General features: G+C 43.7%; 1 protein-coding gene across 1 annotated transcript; it reads left to right on the top strand.

Moving 5' to 3' along the window:
* Positions 1–399: 399 nt before the first annotated feature.
* Positions 400–22,976, top strand: smoc2 (SPARC related modular calcium binding 2). Its single transcript, XM_062430564.1, has 13 exons — positions 400–715; positions 6,172–6,334; positions 8,440–8,546; positions 8,705–8,804; positions 9,677–9,721; positions 12,170–12,217; positions 13,002–13,076; positions 14,762–14,948; positions 15,980–16,062; positions 20,796–20,895; positions 21,138–21,385; positions 22,250–22,287; positions 22,488–22,976. The coding sequence occupies exons 1-13, from the start codon at positions 641–643 to the stop codon at positions 22,509–22,511; spliced, it is 1,293 nt and encodes a 430-aa protein (XP_062286548.1). The 5' UTR covers positions 400–640; the 3' UTR covers positions 22,512–22,976.
* The last annotated feature ends 348 nt before the right edge of the window (positions 22,977–23,324 follow it).

Raw genomic sequence — 23,324 nt, 5'->3', positions numbered from 1 at the left:
AGTTTGAGCGCAGACTGCGTTTATTCTTCCTCCTGACCCTCCCAGCAGACAGTAGCCTGTCTGAACCCCTCCTTTCTTTGCCGAACGAGTCTCATAACAAGATCCTCTGGAGGAATAAAAAAGAGGATTACTTGTTGTCTGTTTGAGAGAGCAGGGAAGGGGGGAAAAAGGTGAAAGACAAGAATACCTGACTTGTTTGCCTCTGCTACCAGCAGCAGACGGAGTCCCTCAAGACGTTCACCTACCTACCTACCAGCGAGGGAACTGCCTGCATCCGATAAGGGACATAGTCGTCAAGTGTGGTGGGAGGGGGTGTGGAGAAAAGAAGTCGAATTGGAGAAAGGGAGAAGAGACACCGAGGGAGGGGAAAAGGTCAGGGACACGGGGGGTTTATCGCACTGCCAGAAATAAGGAGAGTGTCTACACAAACGGTTTGGCAGACGAAACCAAGGAGACGAAGAGAAATAAAGCAGCAACCCTCTTCTCCAACACTCAGATTTTTTCGGAAGGACTACTTTGGATTTTTAAACATTTCGACGTCTTCCAAAGACACTGTTTGTGCTTTGGTGAGGTACAAGCAACGCAGAGTGAATTTTGGACCGTGCGTAATTTGGAGAGTTTATTGCCACGCTGCGTCAGGATGCGCGTCTGTCCGCTGCTGGTCTTCATCTGTCTGCTGAGCGCTGGACGCGCTCAGAAGTTCTCCGCTCTCACGGTAGGAATGGCCACATACCTCCATCAACACTTAACATTCACATCCACTGTGTAAAAGATCGTTTTAAAAACTAAATATTTGCTTGTGCACTTCATGCGTAATGGTTGGAAACACTAAGAGGATATACACACTGGCCTTTTTTTTTTACAATAGCAATGCAGCCCCAAACATATCTTTTTTAAAGTCAGTCTGTAAGTTCAAAGAATTAATAAGCTTATATTGAAAATAACAATCACAAAGATGAATTTGAATTTGAATCAATTTTAACTGCATTGTGATCAAGTCTGACTATATGATGTATAGACGGTTTTCACTATTTTCTGTTATGTTTCATATTTACTAGAAATTCAGGCTCAATTTAAGATTGAAAAAAAACTCAGCAGGTCATTAACTAGAGAAGTTTGCACTGAAAAACCAGGCCACTGTGTTCACCCTGAGCTTCATGAACTCAATGTCCCGGTGTTGCAGGGTGTCTGTACAGTATGTCTGAGATATCAGAGTTGTTGGCTTGTCTATGAGGAGCTGACTAGTCTGTTAGCTGCAACATTAGGAACCAATGGGTTGCTTTTAGTGCCTCTACCTGCCTGTCCCCCACTCTGTTCTGTTCACTCTAGTTGTTCCAGTGGCTCTGTAAAAGCTACACTACCAGTGTCAGCAGATCTACTGCGTGGAAGCACATGGCATTGTTTACAGCAGGGCAGCAGAAGCAGAGCAGTGCATCCTATCCATTTTTTCTCAGAATTCCAAGAGGAAGTGCAACTTTACCGGCAGATGAGGTTAACTTCATGGCCACAATCAAATGCAGGTACAGCGTTAAAGGAGGAATAATAGACACCGGAATGTGCACTGTCAAAGGCATCGCCCCTTGATTTAGAGGTTGATGTGACAGCTGACTCCCCCAGCACTATTATTTACAGCCCCGGTGAAGATGCTTTAATATCCAATTGGAAACAAATGGCTGTGAGTTGTTAACCTGCAGGTGAGGGGTCGGAGATCCTTTCTCCCTGACGGCACTATGAAGGTGTGGAATGTGGGAGGAAGTGTTGCACTGAGCAGATGCTCCCCTGAATTTTCAAAATTATACACATGTTCACACACACAAAAAGAATATTTACAGCAATGAGTGCAAATATGAGTGTTTCCTGAGGTGTCGTTGGTGGTAATATTTACCCAAAAATTAATGAAGAGGGCACACAAATGCAGCTGTGTGTGTGTAATGTATTTGGATATGACAGCATCCACCATGCTCTGGATATGACTGTACTGTGGTTCATTAAACCTCCTCTATTGGAATAGCACATGGAGCACTGGGCTTCTACTTCTAGAGGATTTTGTGAGTGATTAATGGCTTATTGTTTGAATGACACAGGAGAGGTTATAACTGGTTTCAAGAAAATGTCTCCACGCAATATTTTGTGCATACTTGAGGTCGAACAGGCAGTTAAATATATGGGATATTTGCCCAGGTTATTCATGAGCCTGATTTTTTTCCATGGTTTATGGAAGTATGAAATAGTGTGTGAAAAGATGAGGGCGCACAGAACATTGGCTGCCTCTTTGTCAAAACATATGGGCTCCATTGCCCCCCATGCTTTCATAAAATTGTGCACCTGCCCAGAGAGACTTTTTTATTGTCGCATGACTACCAGTGGCCTTTCACACCATCTCTCTTTCTTTTTAACATCTTTCACAGCAATTAGATGCCTTTTCCTTTGATTGAGTTAGTAGCCTGGTTAAAGGCTGTCACTTTCTTCCTTTTCCACCATGCTGGAAACTAATGATCCCCTTTGCATCCTAGCGTCTACGCAGGAAACTCCCGCCAAGGCCATTTAACACGTTTGTCTCAGCTCTCAGCTGGGGCCCCCATTGACCCTGTGGGGCCGTGGTGTGAGGGGCCTCTTGAGGTGCTGGAAGCGGGGGCCTCCCAGCCCAGAAGGCCCTTATCAGCCTACAATGTGCTCTCTGCTGGAGGCTCGCCTCCCTCGTACTCCATTCAATCCCACAATGCCGCAGAGCAAGGGGGAGGTAATAGGATTTGATTTGTATGCTGGTTGGTCTTGGAAAAAAAAAATTTCCCTTACACTCCGCCTGTCTCACCCTCTCTCACCCGTCTCATTTGCCAACCTCTTGTTTTATTTGAGCGGATGCAAAAAAAAAAGCATCCTCGAAGACAGATCATGCGAATAAGAAAAAAAACAAGAGATCAATGTATAAAGAAATAAAAACTGAGAAAGTGAGATACAGCTGTCTGGATGTAGACAAGAAGAGGATTTAAGCAATAAATGGATTTGAGTCACAATATGTGTTCTGTCTTGTATGAGTCTACTTTTATGATAAATCAGGGTGAGAGCTTGTGCTGCATGTAGCCAAGGCAATCCATCACTCTCTGCTGTGTTGCTGTGCATGGTGAGGGTGCCGGCTTGAAGAGGCAGGAATGAGACATCAGGGGAGTGTCGGGCTCTGACTCGGCCTTGCCCATCCATCACCACGGGCCAAACGTACAGAGATCTGCAGCAGACAGCTAACTACCATTAGGAGTACACAGGAGGAAGAGGTCCTCAACACACCATTAGTCTCCGAAACTTCTTACTCTCACTGACTTTCACATCTTATTTTATCTTGTGCTTCGGTGGGGCCAACAGCAAATGAAATAAACACTTGGGTGTCTGATAGTGAATCTGGGTGGTGGATTTCATGGGTGGCTGATTTCATGGCTAACTGTGCTCTCAATGCTGAGTTCTTGGAGCTTCGTCGTAAAACTTGCAGGCACTTGGCGCTCTGCTGTGTGGTAGACAGTGGACATCTAGCAGGATGCTGAGCTGCTGAATGAATCTGTTTGGGTTGTCAGTCTGCTTGGCTGGCTGGGGCCGATGCTTATAATGCTTGTGCGGTGTGGGCACTGGGGTGGCCGACGTGGGTTGTGGCAAGACTGGCAGACCACCACTGAAGCATGGCTGGACGCACTCAGACATTATCGGAGAGGTTACTGGCTGTTGCGACGGTCTGCGCAGAAAACCGTCTTCATGAGTAGCCTGTCATGTCTGCTGGACTTTGTGTGAAAGGGGCGAGCTGTGAAAAATTGAGCGGAGGGTGAGAAGAGGTCACCGCTGCAGAGGGATGTCCTGACTGGTGTAGGGAGGACAGAAAGGGAGTGAGGGTTCCGACGGGAAACTGTCAGTCAGATGCAGTGATGCAAACGATCCAACTCAGAGACACTAACAAGGAGGAGGGGGGGGGGTCAACCACCAGTTTAACCAAACAAATAAGCAGCAGGGGAAAGAGAACTACAATATCCTTATCTTTCCTTGTCCCATTAAACAACAGGTGTCTTGTTGATGATTGGGTTAGGGTTAGGGTTTTTGGGTTAGGGTTAGGTAATGATTCTGATTATACCATTTGAGTACATTTAAAGTCTACCAACTAACCACTCTGAAATACAGTGAAACTCTCCAGAGTTGCAACTTTTTTCTTTAAAAGGAAGCTTCTTTTAGCAAACTGTAAATTAAAAAGCATCTCAATTGTATCAAAATAACATAAGTTTAATAAAATAAATATCCAGATAAACATGTCTTTCACAAGAAAATGCTGCAAAAAATGTTTAAAAAATCATCTCGAGACCCCTCAGGTTTACCTTCCCCCAGGCTGGGAGTCACAGCTGTGGATTACTGTACTAAAAATCTTGGCTTTCCTGTATTGAAGGCAATACTTCATGAGTTCCCTTCAACTCCTGGAAACAGGCAACATTCACTCATGTGCAGTTATTCCCAAAGGAGAGCACTCTCTATATTTCTGTCTAGAAGGATGAAGGATGAGTGTTGAGACTTGGACACACGCTGTTCTTATGAACCAAACAGCTCTCCCGTTCTGCGATGTCAGGACTCATTTTGGCTTCTCCTCATGACAACACATCATTTTTTCTAAAAGCCAGGGAAGAAAGGGCTCGTAAAAAATAATTTTGGTTTTTGAAAAATTTCATTCAATCCCAAAGACTCATCTTCCCTTCCCTCGCGGCTCCTCTTCCGATGTGTTTGAACGGGCCTCTCCTCTCTGATCCCCCTCTGGGAAGATTTATGAACAAAGTTGACAGAGTGGGCTGTACCCCCCCCCCCCCTCCCCCCCCCCCCCAGCCCCCACTCTTCCAACTCCCCTCTGGCCCAGGGCGATGCTGCCTTCACTGCCAACCCTCTTCCAGGTGCAGCACAGCCCAGGCAGCCCTGCAGCCCTGCTCGTCTGAAGGCAGGGGGGCTGCCTCCAACTCATCTCTCACTTCATTTGTAAGATGTCAGACACAACAAATTTCTTTTATTGCTGATCATCCCGCCCTCTTCACGGATGTGTGTCTTTTCTTCTTTGCTCTGTAGCTTGCCATGCCCTTTCTTTTGAAAGAACAGATTTATATGGCTTACCTATAAGTGATGGCTTTGGCTCTCTGCTTTGTGCTTAAGATTGATAAGTGTGTGTGTGTGAGACGAGAGAGAAAGTCTCTAATCTGTGTGTGTGGTGACGGAGCGGGCATTCAGACTGATTTTGGACATTCATGCGCCCACTAAAAACTGAACAAAAACACACAGATCACAAAGCAAAAGAGCCAAACTGAATGAACAGTTACAGTGTCTCCTACGTGCAAATATTTCCATTATAAGAGAAGACAAAAAGGCTTCAGAGTGGTGTTTATCTATGGATATGAGTGGCTGAAAACAGCACCTGCATCGACATGGGTATATTAGCTTGTTTTTTTCCTCTCAACCCAGGTCATTATTCCACCCAACTGAATGAATCACGCAAACTTTATGAAAACCCAACACTCACACCGTAGCAACACAAAGCTCCCTGACATCTAGTTTATCTTTTCATTCATTGTAGCAGTCACAGCTTGTTGCCACCCCCCCTCACCGCTGCCGTCACCCCATTGTGTGGCCTGGCGAGGGGGTTTCATACCACGGTGGCAGATACAATGGTGGCATTGACACAGGTGATCCGATGCGTTCAGTCAGGAGTCTGTGTTGTCTTGTTTCTCTTTTCATGGCTGAGTAAAACATCCTCAGGAGCGATTCCAGGTGAATACCCGTGCAGGTGTTGGCACAGACAAAGAAGTGAGGAAGTGTCAGTCAGTCCTGTCCTGCCCTTTAGACAAAGACAAAGCGTGGGTGCTCCCTGACAGGCTTTTAATGACACTGTCTTCTTTGTGTGTTTACCAGTGCTTTGTAGTGTATTTATGAAAGGATGTTGCTCATGCTCATCAACTACAGATAGACATTTTGAAATAGAATTAACTATTTCTACAGCTTGGCAGTGGATACTCATCCTTTTTGATGTAAAAGCCTGTTTTTACAAGCTTCAACCCCCTAAAACTTCAGTATTACACCTGTTGTCTTGGCAATTAAACTCAAATTGGTGCAGATCTCATTTAGCAAGTGTTTTCTCTGATTATCTCCTACTTTTTATCACTTGTGCAGTTCCTGCGGGTGGATCAGGATAAGGAGTGCAACATGGAATGCAGCGGAACTCCTCGCAAGCCGCTGTGCGCCTCCGACGGCAGGACCTTCACATCTCGCTGCGAGTTCCTCCGAGCCAAGTGCCGCGACCCCCAGCTGGAGGTCATCCGAGGGCCATGCAAAGGTCAGGTCATGAGTCACGCTTCAGCGCCGCCTGACGCTCTCAAATGCGCAGAGGGGGTCACAGTAGAAACTTCTGGGTTAAATTCATTTCAGCATAATTGATTCTTTGAGTGCTGGAAGGATGAGTGGGGTTGACACGGTGAGAGTGGGTGGGTGGGGGGTGGGGGGTTGCTTCTGTCTTGCTGCAGCGATAAAGGAAATGTACATTAATTGGTCAAAATACACACTTTCTCTTTTCAGTTGAAATGATTTTTGTTCATGTGTACATTTCATCTTTTATATCCACAGACTTACATGACATACATATCATACATGTATTTTTGATTGATTGGAAGTGGCTCACGCCCTCTTAAATCAAATGCATTATGCAGAGGCGAGGCCATTGGAATGAAATATCTTGACAAGAATTAATGGTCTCATTTTCATCATACTAGATGTAAAGCTGTACATATTTGACCGATGGAGGCTTGGAGATGAAAAGCAAAAAGGGGAAGGAAAGCCAGTGGGGTCATGCAACTCACAGACTCTCCCATTGTTATTTGGTGTTGGAGGGAAGAACCCGCACACCCCAATGCCCCGAACCCCCGCCCCACTCACTAACTCTATACTGCTAGTTCATCACCGTACAGACTGGGGACAATGCCTCATTCTTGCACATTACAATATTAGATCACTAATGCAGAGAGCGTGAGCGACAGGGTTTGCTTAAAAAGAAGTCTCATATGATGGAAAAGCATTCCACAATTTTATGCCCGTACTGGGTCTCTATGGCAACGTCTCTAAGCGGACATCTGGATGTGGCGGACAGCGCCGGGACACAGAATAGAGGATTCCAGCTAGGAAGCTGAAAGGGACGAGAGTCCATGAAAGTCGTATTGTATGCGTCAATAACATCGGGTCTATAAGGGTTCGGACCCCCCTCTGCTTCTGGACGGCCGGGGTGAAAGACACAGCAGCAACAGCCTAGTCAGCAAGCAGAAATAAACCAGAGGGCTGGTCTGGCCTAAAAGCACAGAGATGGGATTGTGTTTAAGGATGGTGAGACTGGCACCACATTTGTTTTCTATCACTGCGTGCATATGATTCAAGTGTCCTGTCATTTTTTCCAGTCAGCTTTTTGGTCGGAGCCCCCTGGAGAACGACGATGGTTTTGGGATTTTCCAGTGGAGCTAACTTTAGAGCTCCTGAACTCGCAGTCTTCCTCCATCCGGAACATCCAGCGTCTTGCCCCTTCTCCCCACTAGTGACAGTGACCCATACACACACACACAAAATACATGCATACACTTGAGACAGAGAGAAACCAGTGCACATTCCCCTTCATGTGTCTAATGGACAATCCACTGTAAGGCATGCCAGCAGCCTCCTGACCAAACTAGTGGACGTTTTTGAGCTTAGCATGAGTCATTGTTTTAATGGATTTGAACCTTCCAGCCAGACGGGCACTGCGTGGCAGCTAATGTGTCACACCAAGTTACCATCGAACCCATCGCTGAGAATATGCACAGCTGGTGCTGTTAGTCAGAAGAGATGAAGCAGCTGTGTAATGACAAGATGATCCATGTCTGTGACGGACAGATGTGAAAAGACTTGAGGTGCACACAGGTGAAAAGTTGCTGACCCACATTTATATCGACAAACACTCCTAGGATAGTTCAGGCTGAACTGAGAAGACGTCGAAGTTTAGGAGGAGAGAGAGGCAGACCGAGAGACATTAAGGAAGGGTCAGGTTTTCCCTGTGCATCAGCCCTTTTCTTGGGTGCCTGGAATGTTCTACAGGAGCAGCACAAGCTTCCTCGCTCAGTAATGTCTTTACCACCAGGCCTGCCTGATGTGCTCCTAATAAGACCGGGGGTGTTGGTTCTATTCCCAGCCACACAAGTATCTGCCGCTTCCGAAATGTCTTGAATTGTTTCCCCTCCGTCTCCCTCTCTCCCTCTGCATTTTGCTTTCATTCCTCATAATCCATGATATTCAACATCTTCCACTGACTTTTTGAGTGTGTCGGTTTTGTATTTGTGCACCATAAGAAAACAGTTGAGCTGTGGGTTGAATCATGGCTGTCTGTGATGTGTAGTGATTGTGATGATTTGTGGTGTTCCTCAGATACATCCAGATGTGTAGCAGAAAAGAAGTACACAGAGCAGCAGGCCAAGAAGCTCTTCCCTCAGGTCTTTGTGCCTGTGTGCAACCCTGACGGCACATACAGCGAGGTAACAAAAAAAGCATGACATAAATAATTATCTCTGAAGGGAGTTTGGAAAAGATTCATTCAGTCACACAATTAATTTTGTACACCTGCCTGAAATGATCTGTGTCTGTTGATGAGTTTCCTTGTGCTAACTTGTCCTTTACATGCTGTGTTGTTTAGGTTCAGTGTCACAGCTACACTGGATACTGCTGGTGTGTCACCCCCAATGGCCGACCTATCAGTGGATCAGCAGTGGCCAATAAAAAACCTCGATGCCAAGGTGGGTACAACCCCATCATCCTTTCTCATAATGAGCTGCTGTCAATGATTATACACTCATGTATACTGTGTTTGCAGTCCAGTGCACTTGCACAGGACTCTCATGTAATGAGCCCGACATCTAAAATGACTGAATTGTACCAAAATGTGGGTTCTGTAATTTTGTGAGGCAATGATGATAAATCCAATTCAAGCATGACATTCCATGTTTGTGGGGGGTATAATCTGTAGCCCTGTGGAACAGTGGTCAGTGACTTGTCCGTCAGCCACAAAGTTTGAGGGCCACCCGAGGACTGTGCATTGCTCAAGGCATGGGGCTGTGGTGTAAATAAGCCTAGTAGAAAATCCCTGCTGCAGAATTGAGCAACAAAGTTAAACTGTAAGGAATGTAAGTGTTCTTGGAGGATGGCGTTTGCCAAACAATCAAATAACCAATGCCACATGTCCTCCCTGTGCGTCTCCGTGGGGCTGACTTGGAAGTTGCTGCTGTTTCAATTGGAGAAAGCTCCAGAAGTAGCTGTAGTGGTAGTGGCATTGTCAGAAGTAATGTAACTACCAGCTGTACTATAATAGTTCAAATGCATAGGAAATAAAAAAAATGCCATTAAAATGCATCTCCATCCACATGTGTGTGTTAGCCACTGTACATAAACGAATGACATTTGAAAATAAAGAAAGAGTGCAGAGAGTTTTCCATTGTGGTTCTCTCCTTAAGTCTTGACTGCTGTTTGTTCTTGTGCCACAAAATGAGGCTGGATTTTTAAAAGTATGTCAGATGCCAAAGATTTGTAATCGTTTTTCATTGTTGAGGATATTATGAAAAAAAGTGTGTTGCAGTGAAATTTTAATTAATTTCGACTTATCGCTTTTCAGGATCAAAACAAGAAAGAGCTACCACAAGAGAGCCAGGAAAAGCAGGTGAGAATTTAATTCAAGAAACATTTATTCTTGAAGGCAAATTGTCTCCTTTATATGTGTAAGCATGATTTTGTGTGTGTGTGTGTGTGTGTGTGTGTGTGTGTGTGTGTGTGTGTGTGTGTGTGTGTGTGTGTGTGTGTGTGTGTGTGTGTGTGTGTGTGTGTGTGTGTGTGTGTGTGTGTGTGTATGTATGTATTCATTTGTATCTCTGTTTTCCTACATCTGTGTTGGCGATGTGCAGGGTTGGTCGCCTGTTATGGCTTGCCTTTCTAATATTTTGGCAATTTGAGAAAGTGTGAGCACCCTGAAGGCTGATATAAAAGCTGAGTAAGAAGTCTAAGGAGAGAGGCTGCAGTGAGCTTTAATGCGCACCGCCAGCAGCTACAGTGTCTATGACTGCCTGTTGTCTTAACCAGGCAGCTAAACGGCAACCAGCCAGCATGGAGGAACACTGACTTATCATAAGCTATTCTTCTCTAACTTGATCACTCTTTGTCATTTCTTTTTCAGCTACAGTGTCATAACATACAAGGAAATGTTCACACTTTATCCCCCATCCTACTTTTACTCTGTCTCATCAACATCTTCCCTTTTCCAGCTATAGAACCACTAAGTTTCCTTCAGCTCCAGTCCAGATACTGTATATGTTGCTCTCATCTTTTAAGAGACGATTTGTTTAACTGATGTAATTTGAATGCTCAGAAAGAAAAAGTGTAATTTGGGTGGTTTTCAAGCGATTCCTTATGTGATTGTGTGTGTGCATGTGTGTGTGTTTGTGTGTGTGTGCGAGAGAGAAAGTGCGCATGCATCCACTTGTATTTGTCACATGGGTTATTCCTGTCAGTGTGACATTAACGTCTGCGCCTCTCTCTCTCTCTCTCTCTCTCTCTCTGTGTAAACAGTCTTGGGTATAGTGTCTGTCTGAGTCCAGCCAACTCATTACACATAGATCAAGTGGGAATGCAAAATTTGAGAGAGGAGGAGGGTCGGTGGGAGAAGGAAAGAGGGAAAGAAGGAGGAAAAGAGGTGGTGGCGGTGGTGGGGGGGGGGGGGTTTGTGGTTTAATCTGAACTGGTTGGATAAACAGGGTGGTGAAAAGCAGAATAAACTGTAGATTTGTTGTGTGCCAGCACTGAAAATAGCAGTGATTGCATCAATATTTTGATTCAGCAGAAGACCAACAGCGCATAAGCATTCCATGGTGGCCATCACTGCACTTTTATTATCAAGACAGTTGGTACACTTAAACTTCAAATGCTTTACCATAAACTCATTTCTGGTGCTTGATTTGACAAATTTATTCACATGCTGGAATCGTATGCAGCTGACGACTGACAAACAGCAGTAAAACTAGTGCCGTATGACCACAAATAGCGCAGGGGTTTCCTGGCAGATGCTAAAAGAGGTGTTACAGTCATGTAAAAGGCCGCAAAGTAAAGCTAGGTCATTAGTGGTTTATCGTAAATCCCAATCATAAATACACTTTTTGAAATGGCATTTCCATCCGTTAAGTGAGAAGGGTAATAACATGTCTGCCCAAGTCAGTCACACTGACTGTATGTATTTTTATCCACTAAGCATGCCTGAGAAGATGAATGCCTGGCGTAACAAACTTGCATTTAATGTAAAATCCTGATTTTGCAATGGAGAATTCTTGTTACAGAAAAGAAGTTTAAGCTCAATCCCCGTTTGTGGAGCCACCCATTTGATATGCCCTGACTCATGCATTAACAGAGCTTTACTTTGAGCAGAATGAGTGACCCACACTGAGGTTAACCACACCTACGGCCGCGGTTTCACCCTAAGCAGCTCAAAACCTCCACCCCCCTCTCCCCCCTACCGCAAATCAAACAAACAAACATAGACCAAACAAACACTGAGCTGGATTCTCCCACCCTTAATTGGTTCTTCTCAGACTTGGCTACTTTATTCTTCATCCCTTGTGTCTCTCCCACCTTCACACAGCTCTTATATGCAGGTGATGGAAGGATGGAGAAGAACATCAAGGACAACTGGTCCTCATCCACTCTTGTTTCATTATAACTGACCTCAATCTATCCTCCATAGCATAATGATCCCTCTTGTTGCATGAAGTCAAACCATGGGAATATATGACCACTACTTGTTTTCCACCTCCTCTCCGCTCTTACTTTAAGTCACCCCTTTCAGCTTCCAACATACACACTCCTCTCTTTCTCTTTATCTTTCTCTTCCTCTTCCTCTTCCTCTTTCTCTTTCTCTTTCTCTTTCTCTTTCTCTTTCTCTTTCTTTTTCTTTTTCTTTTTCTCATCTTTTTCTTTTTCTTTTTCTTTTTCTTTTTCTCTTTTATTTCTACCTCCATCCCTCTTGGTCGGGCAACGTGCAAATCTCATATAGTTAAGTGTTTTCTTATCTAGTTTATTCTTGTAATTGTAGTCTCCTTGCAAATATTCTCCATTCTAAATGCAGATGAGACTGGCCTAGTGGTGGATCCACACCCTGCTGTAGATGAAGAAGGTGAGTTTTTATCCATAACACTGTGAGTAAAAAACATGTTGGATGCTGTGCCTGTGTTTACTGAGACACCACTTACTAGCCCCAAAACATCCTTAAAAGGGCATCAGTGCCTGCACATGACGTAGCTACAAGCATGAAGCTTCAAAAAAGGACAAAAATGAAGACGTGATAATAAACAAAATAACAATAAAATGTGATAATCTATACCTTTGATGTTAAAGTGATATTGTACATACATGCTAAAACATAGTCCTGTCAGTGCAGTTATTCAGTAATCTTCATTATACAGCAAAACAGTATAAGTCAAAAATGGGACACACTTTCTTATTGAAGTGAATGGGAAGATTCTCAAATAATAAAAATAATAATTAAAAAGTCACAAAATCTTGCTTTTATGTGCATACGGTAAGAAAGGAGATGATTTAGAATAAACTCTAAGACCTCTTAGAGTCATTTATCTACTGCAATTGCAGAAAAAAAACTGCTTCCTACATTTCTAATTTAATAAAGATAATCCATCCTTGTGAGTGAGAAGTTGCAATAGAGCACTAAAGATTTATTTTCATAGATCATAGTTTATGTACTTCTCCTTTCGCCTCTGTATTTCTGATCGTAGCTGTCATATGCAGTTTACTTTCCACATCCACTACAGCAATTTGTGACACGATAACACTGAAGTGCATTTTACAGTCTGTGAGTTTTGGAACCACCGCGTTTGGCTCACATCATATACGAATGTGTTTTCGATTGAAGCTAATGAAGCTGTCTTGGTGATTTCTTTCAGACATCATTTCCCAGTACCCCACTCTGTGGACGGAGCAGGTTCGCAGCCGACAGAACAATAGAACCAGAGCACCATGTGAGTTTCAAAGACCAACTTTTTCTTTAATGATGGCGATCGGGTATTTGTAGACCTCAACTCAAAGCACGCTCTGTGTTTTTCCCACTTGTGTAAGCAATCATGGTTTTAGGCTGTTCCTGTCTTTTAAGGACAGATGTTGGGTTATGAAACCAACACATCTTGGTGTTGGGGTGCGTCAGGCTTTGAGGATCTGCTTCTCTGTGGTTCTTTAAGTTGCAGCATATCTGTAATTATCAGCACATGGCACAAACACACACAAGATCTCCTATTTTTCTGGCTGGCCCATCCTGTTCTCCTATTACACACATGCACGTTTATCGTACCGCGCAGATCAGTTACCTCTTTGCTCTTTTTGGGAAATATGTTGCTTTATGCATTAAAAACAAAAACATTGTTATTTGAGGCCAGTCTAGCAATGAGAACCCTGTGTGCATATGTGCATTTGTGTGTGAATCCCATTATCATAATTTACAACCAATAAAAACAGCCTGAGAAATGCAGCATTGATGGTTTTGATTACCATGTGCTCTTTGGGGTATTGGGGTGAAAAAAAAAAACACCCGCCCCAACAAAGAGAGCCCATACGGAGGAACTGGAGCGAGGAGAGTCGGTTGAGAAAGCGGGGAGGCGTTTCATTTGGTCTCTTTTGTGTGGGTAAAGATGTCTAATGAAAATAAACAAAGAAAAAGGATATCCATAATCCTGCAGTAGCTTCCGAGCCTTGAGGCGGGCACTGAAAAAAAAGGAGAGATTGGTGATGAAAGCCCTTGTGGCCAGAAAAGCCCTGTTTCAATCGCTGAGTTTAATGCTAAAATCTCTGTTGGAGAGCTGCAAGGCAAAGAAAGAGGCTGCTGCACAGAAAAAGAAGTCTGATTAGATCCTGCTGAGGTACTGCAAAAGCCCATCTTTCTCCCATTGACTCCATCCTATTCTCTGTATGTACGGATGAAGGAACAGATCATGAAGCGTTACATTTTTCCCTGGGAATTTTGAATATGTAAACATATACATCTCTGGTACTTAACACACCAGTATTGTGTCAGTGTGTGTGTGTGTGTGTGTGTGTGTGTGTGTGTGTGTGTGTGTGTGTGTGTGTGTGTGCGCGTGTGTGTGCGTGTGTGTGTGTGTGGGTGTGTGAAGGCGTGTGAAGGCGAAGGCCCGACTGACCACTGTTCCACCTTTGTCTTGTCTGTTTCTCTCTCTGTCACACACATCCACAGAGGTTAGTTGAGTGTCCAAATATTTACTTAACTTGGGGCATAGGGAGCTGTACTTAGTCATTAGCCCGTTAATGTCCGTAAACAGTGCCACGGGGGGCTGATATAGCAGTCTACACACACTGTCTCTGAGCACTCATTCTCCACCCCTTTGTCTCCTCCGGCAGTCCAACCTCCTACTCTGCCTCTTCAGCGATTCTGGAGGTTGGAGTGTAATGGGAGATTAGTGTATGCATTTCACTGTTAAAGCGAAATTAATTCAAACATACTCTATGTTGTATAAATCCAAATTGTGTCAGTCAGATATAGATTGAACTTTAAACAAACCCTTTTCGTTTTTGTGTGTGTCTGGGTACGTGTGTTCGCCAAGTCACAAAACCACAAGCGCTGTGTTTGTGTGCTGGTGTGACTATCTGCTGACACCTCCGCTCATTCCTTTCTAACCTTTCTGACCTCGCTTTCCAGCCTCGTCATGTGACCAAGAGCAGCAGTCTGCCCAGGAAGAGGCGAGGCAGCACAAGAATGACGCTGTATTCGTACCTGACTGCGCCCAAGGAGGGCTGTACAAGCCAGTCCAGTGCCACCCCTCCACCGGCTACTGCTGGTGTGTGCTGGTGGACACTGGACGACCCATACCAGGCACCTCCACCAGGTAGGAGAGACTTCAAACTTCCCAAAATCTCCTCTATGCACACTCTATGCCTCTTTTTGGGGCTTATCTTTGGTATTTTCACCTTAATTAACTGGCATTTACTGCTCTGTGGCAAACCATCCAGACGTTTGTTACACAAAGCTGCCAAGTGATCATTAGCCGCAGTAACTCAGTAGATTGGCCATTTAATAGAGAGGCTGTCCTTCAGCTGGATGACTCAGCTTCAAGCTCTTTGTTGGCAAGTGCTTTATCTACTGCACCAAAATGTCCTTATATGACACTGGTGTTTTTTTGCCTTCGGTCTGAATTTCTGCAGGTTTGTATTCATGCAAACTTTATAGCAGACTTCCTATTCTGAAGAAAATGTTAGAGAGAAAGCGACATTCAGACAACAAAAAGAAGATTCTCTATTTCAGACTCACAAAAGGTTTGAGTCTGACATAAGCAGGCAGACAGACATCTCCATTTTCTGATGAGACAGAGTTAGTCTGGTGAGGGGCAGGTCAGAGGTCAGTCAGGCTGGCAGAGTGGGGCACTGGTACACTTATATTGAGTAGCGAGGCTGGGTATCAGATTAACAAGGCTCCAGGCAGAGTGCCAGACAGCACATTAGCACACATATGGAAGCGTGGATTTTCCCCCTTCTCTCCCCTTGTCCCTGGCCAGCTTTTGGCCCAGTCGCACAGCAGCAATCGGGTCTCCGCCGACTCTCCAAGGGAGGCCGTGAAAGCTTCCTTGTGTCCCACGCTCCCTGTCTGCCTTCCTCCCTCTGTCTCTCTCTTTCTCACCCTCCCTCCTCCTCTATGTCCTCATACCAGCCCCAAATCCTTCCCCTCTTTTTGGACGTGTTTCACAGCCTCTGGTTTGCCACAAACAATTATTTGAATCCCTGAGATTTAGCTGTACGGGGGTAATTGGGAAACATGGGATTCCTCTCTGATTTTACAAGGAGGACGGCTTTACTGTTATAAACAATCCCTTTCACCATTTCACAAATGGCATTTGCTCAAATGGTGTATTCTCTGTCGCAGGTATGAGCAGCCAAAGTGCGACGGCAATGCCAGAGCCCACCCAACAAAACCTAAGGACCATTATAGGAGCAGACATCTCCAAGGTAGGTTTCCAAAGACTGGTCTCAATCTCGGCCTCAGTCTCTGTTTTTCTTCTCTGTTCAGACCACATGGTGAAGTTCTTCAGCAGTCAGCCTCCGACTGCTGCCGCTCTTCCAAGGTTGTGATAACAGCGTGAGTGTGTGTGTGTGTGTGTGTGTGTGTGTGTGTGTGTGTGTGTGTGTGTGTGTGTGTGTGTGTGTGTGTGTGTGTGTGTGTGTGTGTGTGTGTGTGTGTGTGTGTGTGTGTGTGTGTGTGTGTGTTTGTTGACATCATTAGCACTGTTGGTCAAGGAAATGCTTGATAAAGCCTTGATGATTGCCAGATACTGCCCGTCACTGGTCAATAAGCCACGAGACAGAGACGGATCATAGGGGGCATTAATCTTCAACTGACATGGTGAGATGGAGGATAGTGGGATGATAGCATGGAGGAGAAACAGCAGGGAGGAGAGGTGGAGATAATGGATAATAGGACAGGAGACAGGTAGTGATAGATGAATTGACAGTGTAGATAACTAAATTGAAGGCAAGAAAGCAGTTTAGAGAGTGTGGTCATGGTGGTCGGGTCTGTTTAAGGTAGAAGTGTTTGTTGTGTTTAGTTGATATTTTCTGACGGGAATTAACACTTTGAAGCTGCTGTAATCAATATTTCATTAACAATGATTTACTTGACTACGCGTATGTCAGAGTTTAGCTCGTAATGATTAAACCACAGAAAACTCTTCAGTATTCATTCCCCCTTAATCCTATGAAACATTTTAGCCTATTTCAGCTCTTTGTTTTGGTTTCACAGCCACAACTTAATTGTTTGGATTGACTTTCACTGCTTTAATCAACCTCATTTCCAGAGAGCATAGGCAGCTGTTTTCAGCAAACAGCTAAAATCCACTGTACTAGCGTTTCCCAGCACCAAACTACAGTCAGACAAAGTTGGAGACTAAAGCAACATTTACAGATGGATTATATTGGAAAAGGATAAAATTATCACAGGTCACATTAGCTTGTGACAGATTTTGAGAATAATAAAAGCAAATGCCAGGAGATTGCTTTTCCTGCTATAGCTCTCACAGTTAAGACGGCTCTCATAAATCTAGTTTTCCTAAGGTTTCTTGGACAAGCACAGTGAACAGATTATGTTAGAGCTACGACATGTTATGATTTAATATTAATACTGTGACATGAAACTACATATTTGAATTTTTCCCGTTTTGGCATTATTGGACTTTATTGGACAGGGGATAGTAAAGAGACAGACAGGAAACAAGGGGAGAGAGATGGGTGTGACAGGCAACAAAGGTCCCTTGCTGAAATTGAACCGAGGACATTGCACTTCTTTGGCGTGCGCAGTTACCATTCAGCTTCCAGACCACTCCCAATTTCTCCCCTGTTTTTAAAAGTAGTTTTTATTCCAACAAAAAGAGTCATGTTTTTCATTTTTTGGCAATTTTGCCTTGAATGGACAGTCAAAAGATAAACAGCAGACAGGAAACAAGGGGAGAGAGATGGATATGACATGACATGCAACAAAAGGTTCCAGGCTGGAATTGAACCATTTGGCTACCTAGGCACTCCTGTTTTCATATTTTAGCCCATCAGTCTTACTGGTTATGATAACATCTTACTTCTAACATCTTACAGCTAAACCAATCCATATAAATATCTTATTTTACAGTAGAAGTGTCAAAACTGTCCATTGGATTTTGTAAAGTTGCTTTCTGATTAAACATTGACCTACCTACTTGAACGAAATTTTATAATGCAATGGATGATCATAATTAACAATTTTGTGTGCTTCTTCTTTGTTTTCACATTTTTATATATTTAATAATAAATATAGTATAATAATATTTAATTTTGTCCTTCAAGACTTGGTTAAATGTCAGCATATAACGAATGACAGGCAAAGCAGAGCAGAGTTACAGCTTTCAGGCGCTGCATACAACCAAATCATAGTTTAAAACTGAATGATGCTTGGCAAATTCGTCGTCTTTAGCTGTTTTTTTGGTGGTTTGGTAAACATGTTAATAATCCAGCAGCATATGAACAGAGCTGCCACTGTTCCTGTCCCATCCACAACTGTTTATGTAACAGTGTGCCAGGCCAGAGCTGTGCTCTATGCTCGCAGGTGCTGCATTTTAGGAGCAGAGCAACACTCTGTCTCTGCTCACGCATCGCGGACTCTTAGTCGTACAGTGTGTATAAAACAGTGGGATAGACGGTCACAGATGAATGCTCCTTAGTCCAACAAATGTTACTCATCTTTGCCTTCCAGTGGCACCAATGGTAGTGCAAGGATGTTAAGCAGTAGTGATTACTGTCAGCAGAAAGTGTGAGGCAGTGATGGGGTGGAGAACAGCCACAACTATCCCACGAGAAAGACGTCAAGACCAACCAAACACCTCCTTAACACGTAGCAGTAGGACAGAGAAGAATATACATATTCAGCCACGCAGTCACCCAACGCAGACACTCACATGAGTACACAGACTTCATTCTAAACTCGTCATAGAAACCTGCACGGTATCAGTCACCCATTATAATACACACAAGGAAAGAGTCAAAAAACTCAGCATCTTGTTTTCTTTATGAGCAATTGCGTCAACGGCTGTAACCCTGTTACTGTAAAAACCAGGGATAATTATAAATGTTGCCTTCACATCGCTGCAGCCCATTTACAGTTGAAGCGCTGGTGTTGAGAGGTTTATGGGGCGACATGCAAAAAAGGAGGCACTTGCCCTGAAAGAGGCAGAAGAGGAAAGCGGCTTATTTGGCTCGCTTTTTCCCCAGAGTGGGATCACGGGATACCATCGGGGCAGGCATTGGGAGCTGCGGCTGTGAGTGCTGACAGGCCTCTGCCCCATGTGGCTCCACAGAAAAACACTGTTTCTTATTGACAGTAACACGCACATGTAAACATGCACTTACTGGCCAACTTTTTTACAGCACACAGGCAGCAGATATCTGGAGGCGTTTGACTTGAGGTGCAGCTTTTCAACGAGAAAACACTCTAATCATTTGAGGCTTTCTCAGCTTGACTCCATCCCGTGTCTGTCAAACTCAGGCAGTACATAATTAGAATCGTTACTATGTATGACAGCAGCCGTTTACTGCTGCAGCCTTGAACTGAACGGAAAATGTCCAGACAATTTCCTTTGAATGACAGCAGTAACGTATGTGTCCTGCCCCTCAGCTAAACAGTGTCCAGACAGACAGAAGCTGATCTGTCCCTCCCCCACAAGAAACAAACCACTGCTGCCAAGACGGAGAGACTGGAGCCTTACCTGATGGCTTCCCATTTGAATGGACAGACATACTCAGATTCCTAGAGCATTACAGAGAGGATGTGTGCTCTCCATGAAAAACACTAACTCTCAAACAAGTCCAACTGCATCCCACAAATCTCTCCTCAGTGAGTGGCCAGATAAAAACACTTTGCCATCTGAAGGTCCAGTTGTGTGAGTGTCTAGACTCATCTACCACACAAGGCTTTGCAAGGCACCAGTTTGGCCATTAACAGGTGGGTCAGATATTTTACTGGGCTAGGGCCAGAGAGGGCCTACTAAAACTTAAATGCAAGTCTGCTGAGTGTGTAAAGAAGACTCTGTGGAACAGTTTGGACATGTGTATTATTCAAACGTCGGCTCAGTGCAGGCTGCTGAAGCTCCGCGTTACTTGGGAAAGGTGGAGCAGAGGGTGGGTGCTGGGTGTTTACGCCAATGCTGGTCGCCACCTGTTACAGAGGTGCAAAGCATGCTATTATCTCCAACACAGGAGAATCTGGCCCCGCAGGCCTGGGCCATAAAAAAGAGTAGCAGAAGAACAGCAGAGGGGAGCCGGACTGTGAGAAAGCAGAGATGAGCCAGGAGAGGAATCCAGGAATCTCTCAGGCCTCCGTAGCCTTCAGCTCTTCCAGAACAACCTTGGCCTCCTCAGTCTTAAAACTATATGGCCTAACAGACAATTACTATCATTAGGGTCATTCCACCCCAGTTGTCCCTAATTTTTTGCCTTTTTTTCCCGTCATTCTGTATGTAATAATGCGTCTCTGTTGGTTTTGGTTGGGTAGTTCATGATAGATTTTAACTTAAAGGTTTATGGGCTAATTATATCATTATGTCATCTCTGGCTGACATTTCAAATAGTAATCCCACCACATGCTGACAATCAGGTGTTGTGTTGTGTCTATCAGTCTCTGGATACCTAGAAACCTGCATACCTTCCAATCAGACATCCCTTAGACAAAATCCTATGTAACAATGTGCCTGTCAAGCCTGCATTTGGTCCACTTGAAGGCTCAGGTAAGTCTCAGGTGCTGTATGGAGCCTCTTGTCCATACACACAATATTCAGTAACGTCTTCAGTGCCTCCAGCTGTCAAAACCACTCAGGGGCCTCCTGGATGATTGGCAGGTATCCTCTTCCTCCTCCAGATGAGGGGAGGTCTGACACGTTATGAGAGGGAGTAAAAGACAACTGTAAGAGTGTTGTTTGGGTTTATTTTCACCTTTCCTGTCTTTATGTGCTGCTCACGTTAAAACTACGCTGCCTTTTACATGACGTCCCTCCCCAAACATTTATTGGGCCACCTATGACGGCAGCATTCCACACCGTTGTAATGCTGTTGACTGGGGGATAATTTTTTGGTGTTTGCTGACATATACGTGTGCCTACTTCCATATGAACTGCATAATACATGTTCACACACAGTCATTCAGGTATCTGTGGTTTATTTTCCAGGCTGTCCTGGGGCAAAGAAAACAGAGTTCCTGACAAGTGTTCTTGACGCACTGTCGACAGACATGGTGCACGCCGTCACAGATCCAGCATCCGCTGGAAGGTATGTCAATCGGAAATGGATTTGTTCATCTACAATTTTTGCACATTAGTGGGTTAGGTCATTAACCACAAAAGCATAAAAGTATCCTGCCCTACAGCTGATTTTGGTTGGATTGAACACCAGATTAGTGTTTGGCTTCCACAGCAAGTGATTGAATACCAGAGACATGACCTATTCTAGACAGATGGATAAATGATGAAGGGGTGATTATTAGACAATAACCTGATGAATTTGGCTTCTAGGATGGCCGAGCCCGACCCCAACCACACGCTGGAGGAGAGGGTTGTCCACTGGTATTTCAGTCAGCTGGACAAAAACTCCAGTGGCGACATTGGAAAGAAGGAGATCAAGCCATTCAAGCGCTTCCTGCGCAAGAAATCCAAGCCCAAGAAGTGTGTGAAGAAGTTTGTGGAGTACTGCGACATCAGCAACGACAAAGCGCTGTCCCTGCAGGAGCTGATGGGCTGCTTGGGGGTGACCAAGGAAGAAGGTGAGCTGGTAAAAATCATCATGTGTAAATGTATTCTCCTGTAAAAAAAAAAAAATATATATATATATATAGAGCTTAAAATCTACACATCAGGATAAGATGTGATAATCATAGCTGTCAGAAGGCAAATTTGTTAAACCCCTCCCCCAAACAGGGATTGTCCAGTCATAGCTTAGCATCTGTCACTAAGATCGGCAGCTTTGTCAAGCTTTGAATTTTTCCACATGCCAAAGCAGTGAGCATAGGGCTGTTATAAGCATGATACTCTGCATTTAAAGAGTTTGAAGGGTGGTGTCTTTTTTTATCACCTTTCCAGAACCACAAATACAAGAGCAAACATGTATGGAATGGATTTAACAGTAGCCTGTCTTGTTTTGCAATATCACCCAGCACTGAATTAGCATGATAATCATGTATGTGGCCATCAAATACATATTTAAGTCCAGTTTTTTCATTTCCATTCGAGGCAGCTAGAGACATACAAAAAGTCAAGATATGGAGTTTTCTGGAGCTAACAGTAACTACAGCTAATACAGTCCATTAGCAACAGTAGTCATTTCAGCTGGCAAAACGGTCACCAAGTAAAAATTAGAAGACTGCTTTTGTCTACATCTTATCTGAAGTCAAAGAAACATTGTTTCAATTAAATAAATTCACTTGTTGTATTCTGCCACCATTATCACTGTGATCTGCTGGGTGAGCTGGATTGTAAATCTTGACAAATGAGTTAGCGAAGGGTCAAGCACAACAATTTGACATTTGAACTGACTTGCAGTATTTCCTCATCTCATGGACATTTGAACTGACTTGTGGTATTTCCTCATTTTATGGTTATTGAGGTTTATGTCACTTTTTGTCTTTCAGGGGCCAAAACAGGAGAAGGCTTATCTTCCAGTAAACTAGTAAGTAAGCTATTTCTCCTACCCCACTTTATATTAATGGCTGTATCATTGGCACATCTGCAGTTTGACTGTAATATTATTTTATCATCAACAGTCTAGGATGAAGCAAAAATGCACAGTCAGTATAAAAGTAGTCAAACTAACTGTAATAAAACAAGTGCATACGTCAAACTAATAGCACTTTCATTTCCTCTCCTCAGAATCCCTCGAAGAAGCAAGGCTAAATCAACAACTGAGATTTTCCCTCCCGCATGGAGACTCTGCCCTCGCCAATCGGCAATAATGGAAACCATAGTATTTGCACTTTGTACTTTAAAAAAAATGTAAATTCACTTTGTAGAAATAAGGTATTTAAACAGACTGCTGAATCTGTGAATGATGTAGTTAGCTTTTTATGTCCTGACAAACAAAAATTATTTAACACATACAATGTATGTGTCCTTTGTGTGTCTAAAAGGTATACTGTTCAGAGATGTACAAGTTTTCATGTTTGATGTTTCATTTTGTGCCCCTCACCAGGTGTCCTTTTCCTCTCATGTTGATAACATTAAAGCAGATATATGGATAGTTTGCCAGACAGCTCCAAAAACTTAGAACATACCATCTCTTACTATAGCATCTCTTCCTGTGCTTTGTACGGCAGTTTGCAAGAATGTTTTAAACATACGTCATTAAAACGTCCCACATGTTCACATGTATTCATGTTTATTAGAAATAAAGAACTCTTTTATACACTTTTGTTCTCTGTGGGTTGGCCAGTCTTTATGTGTTGAAGAGGGTTAATTAGGTCACCGAATTCCTTTGTTGCTCTCTAATCCAATTAGTCCTCCATATTTTACTTGTTGTTATATAAATCTTGTAATGCTTTTGCCCTTGTGTTTTACTTGCTGTGTCTTTAATAAAACACCTTGTTGACACAGTCTTTAGGAGCCAAGTATTAGTCATACATAGCAAAGGTCGTGTATCATCCCACTTTCAGACAGTCTGCCAATTCCCCCAAGGCAACATTTTGGAATTGGAAAAACGGATGGTACTTA

This window comes from Scomber scombrus, chromosome 12 (genome assembly GCF_963691925.1).
Source record: "Scomber scombrus chromosome 12, fScoSco1.1, whole genome shotgun sequence".
Classification (NCBI taxonomy): Eukaryota; Metazoa; Chordata; class Actinopteri; order Scombriformes; family Scombridae; genus Scomber; species Scomber scombrus.
The sequence above is the reverse complement of the archived record's forward strand: the minus strand, read 5'-3'. Positions and strand labels throughout refer to the sequence as shown.

Coding starts and splice junctions, on each gene's coding strand:
- smoc2 (XM_062430564.1), top strand. CDS start 641: ATGCGCGTCTGTCCGCTGCTGGTCTTCATCTGTCTGCTGAGCGCTGGA. Junction 8,805..9,676: donor TAAAAAACCTCGATGCCAAG/GTGGGTACAACC, acceptor ATCGCTTTTCAG/GATCAAAACAAGAAAGAGCT. Junction 13,077..14,761: donor CAATAGAACCAGAGCACCAT/GTGAGTTTCAAA, acceptor CTCGCTTTCCAG/CCTCGTCATGTGACCAAGAG.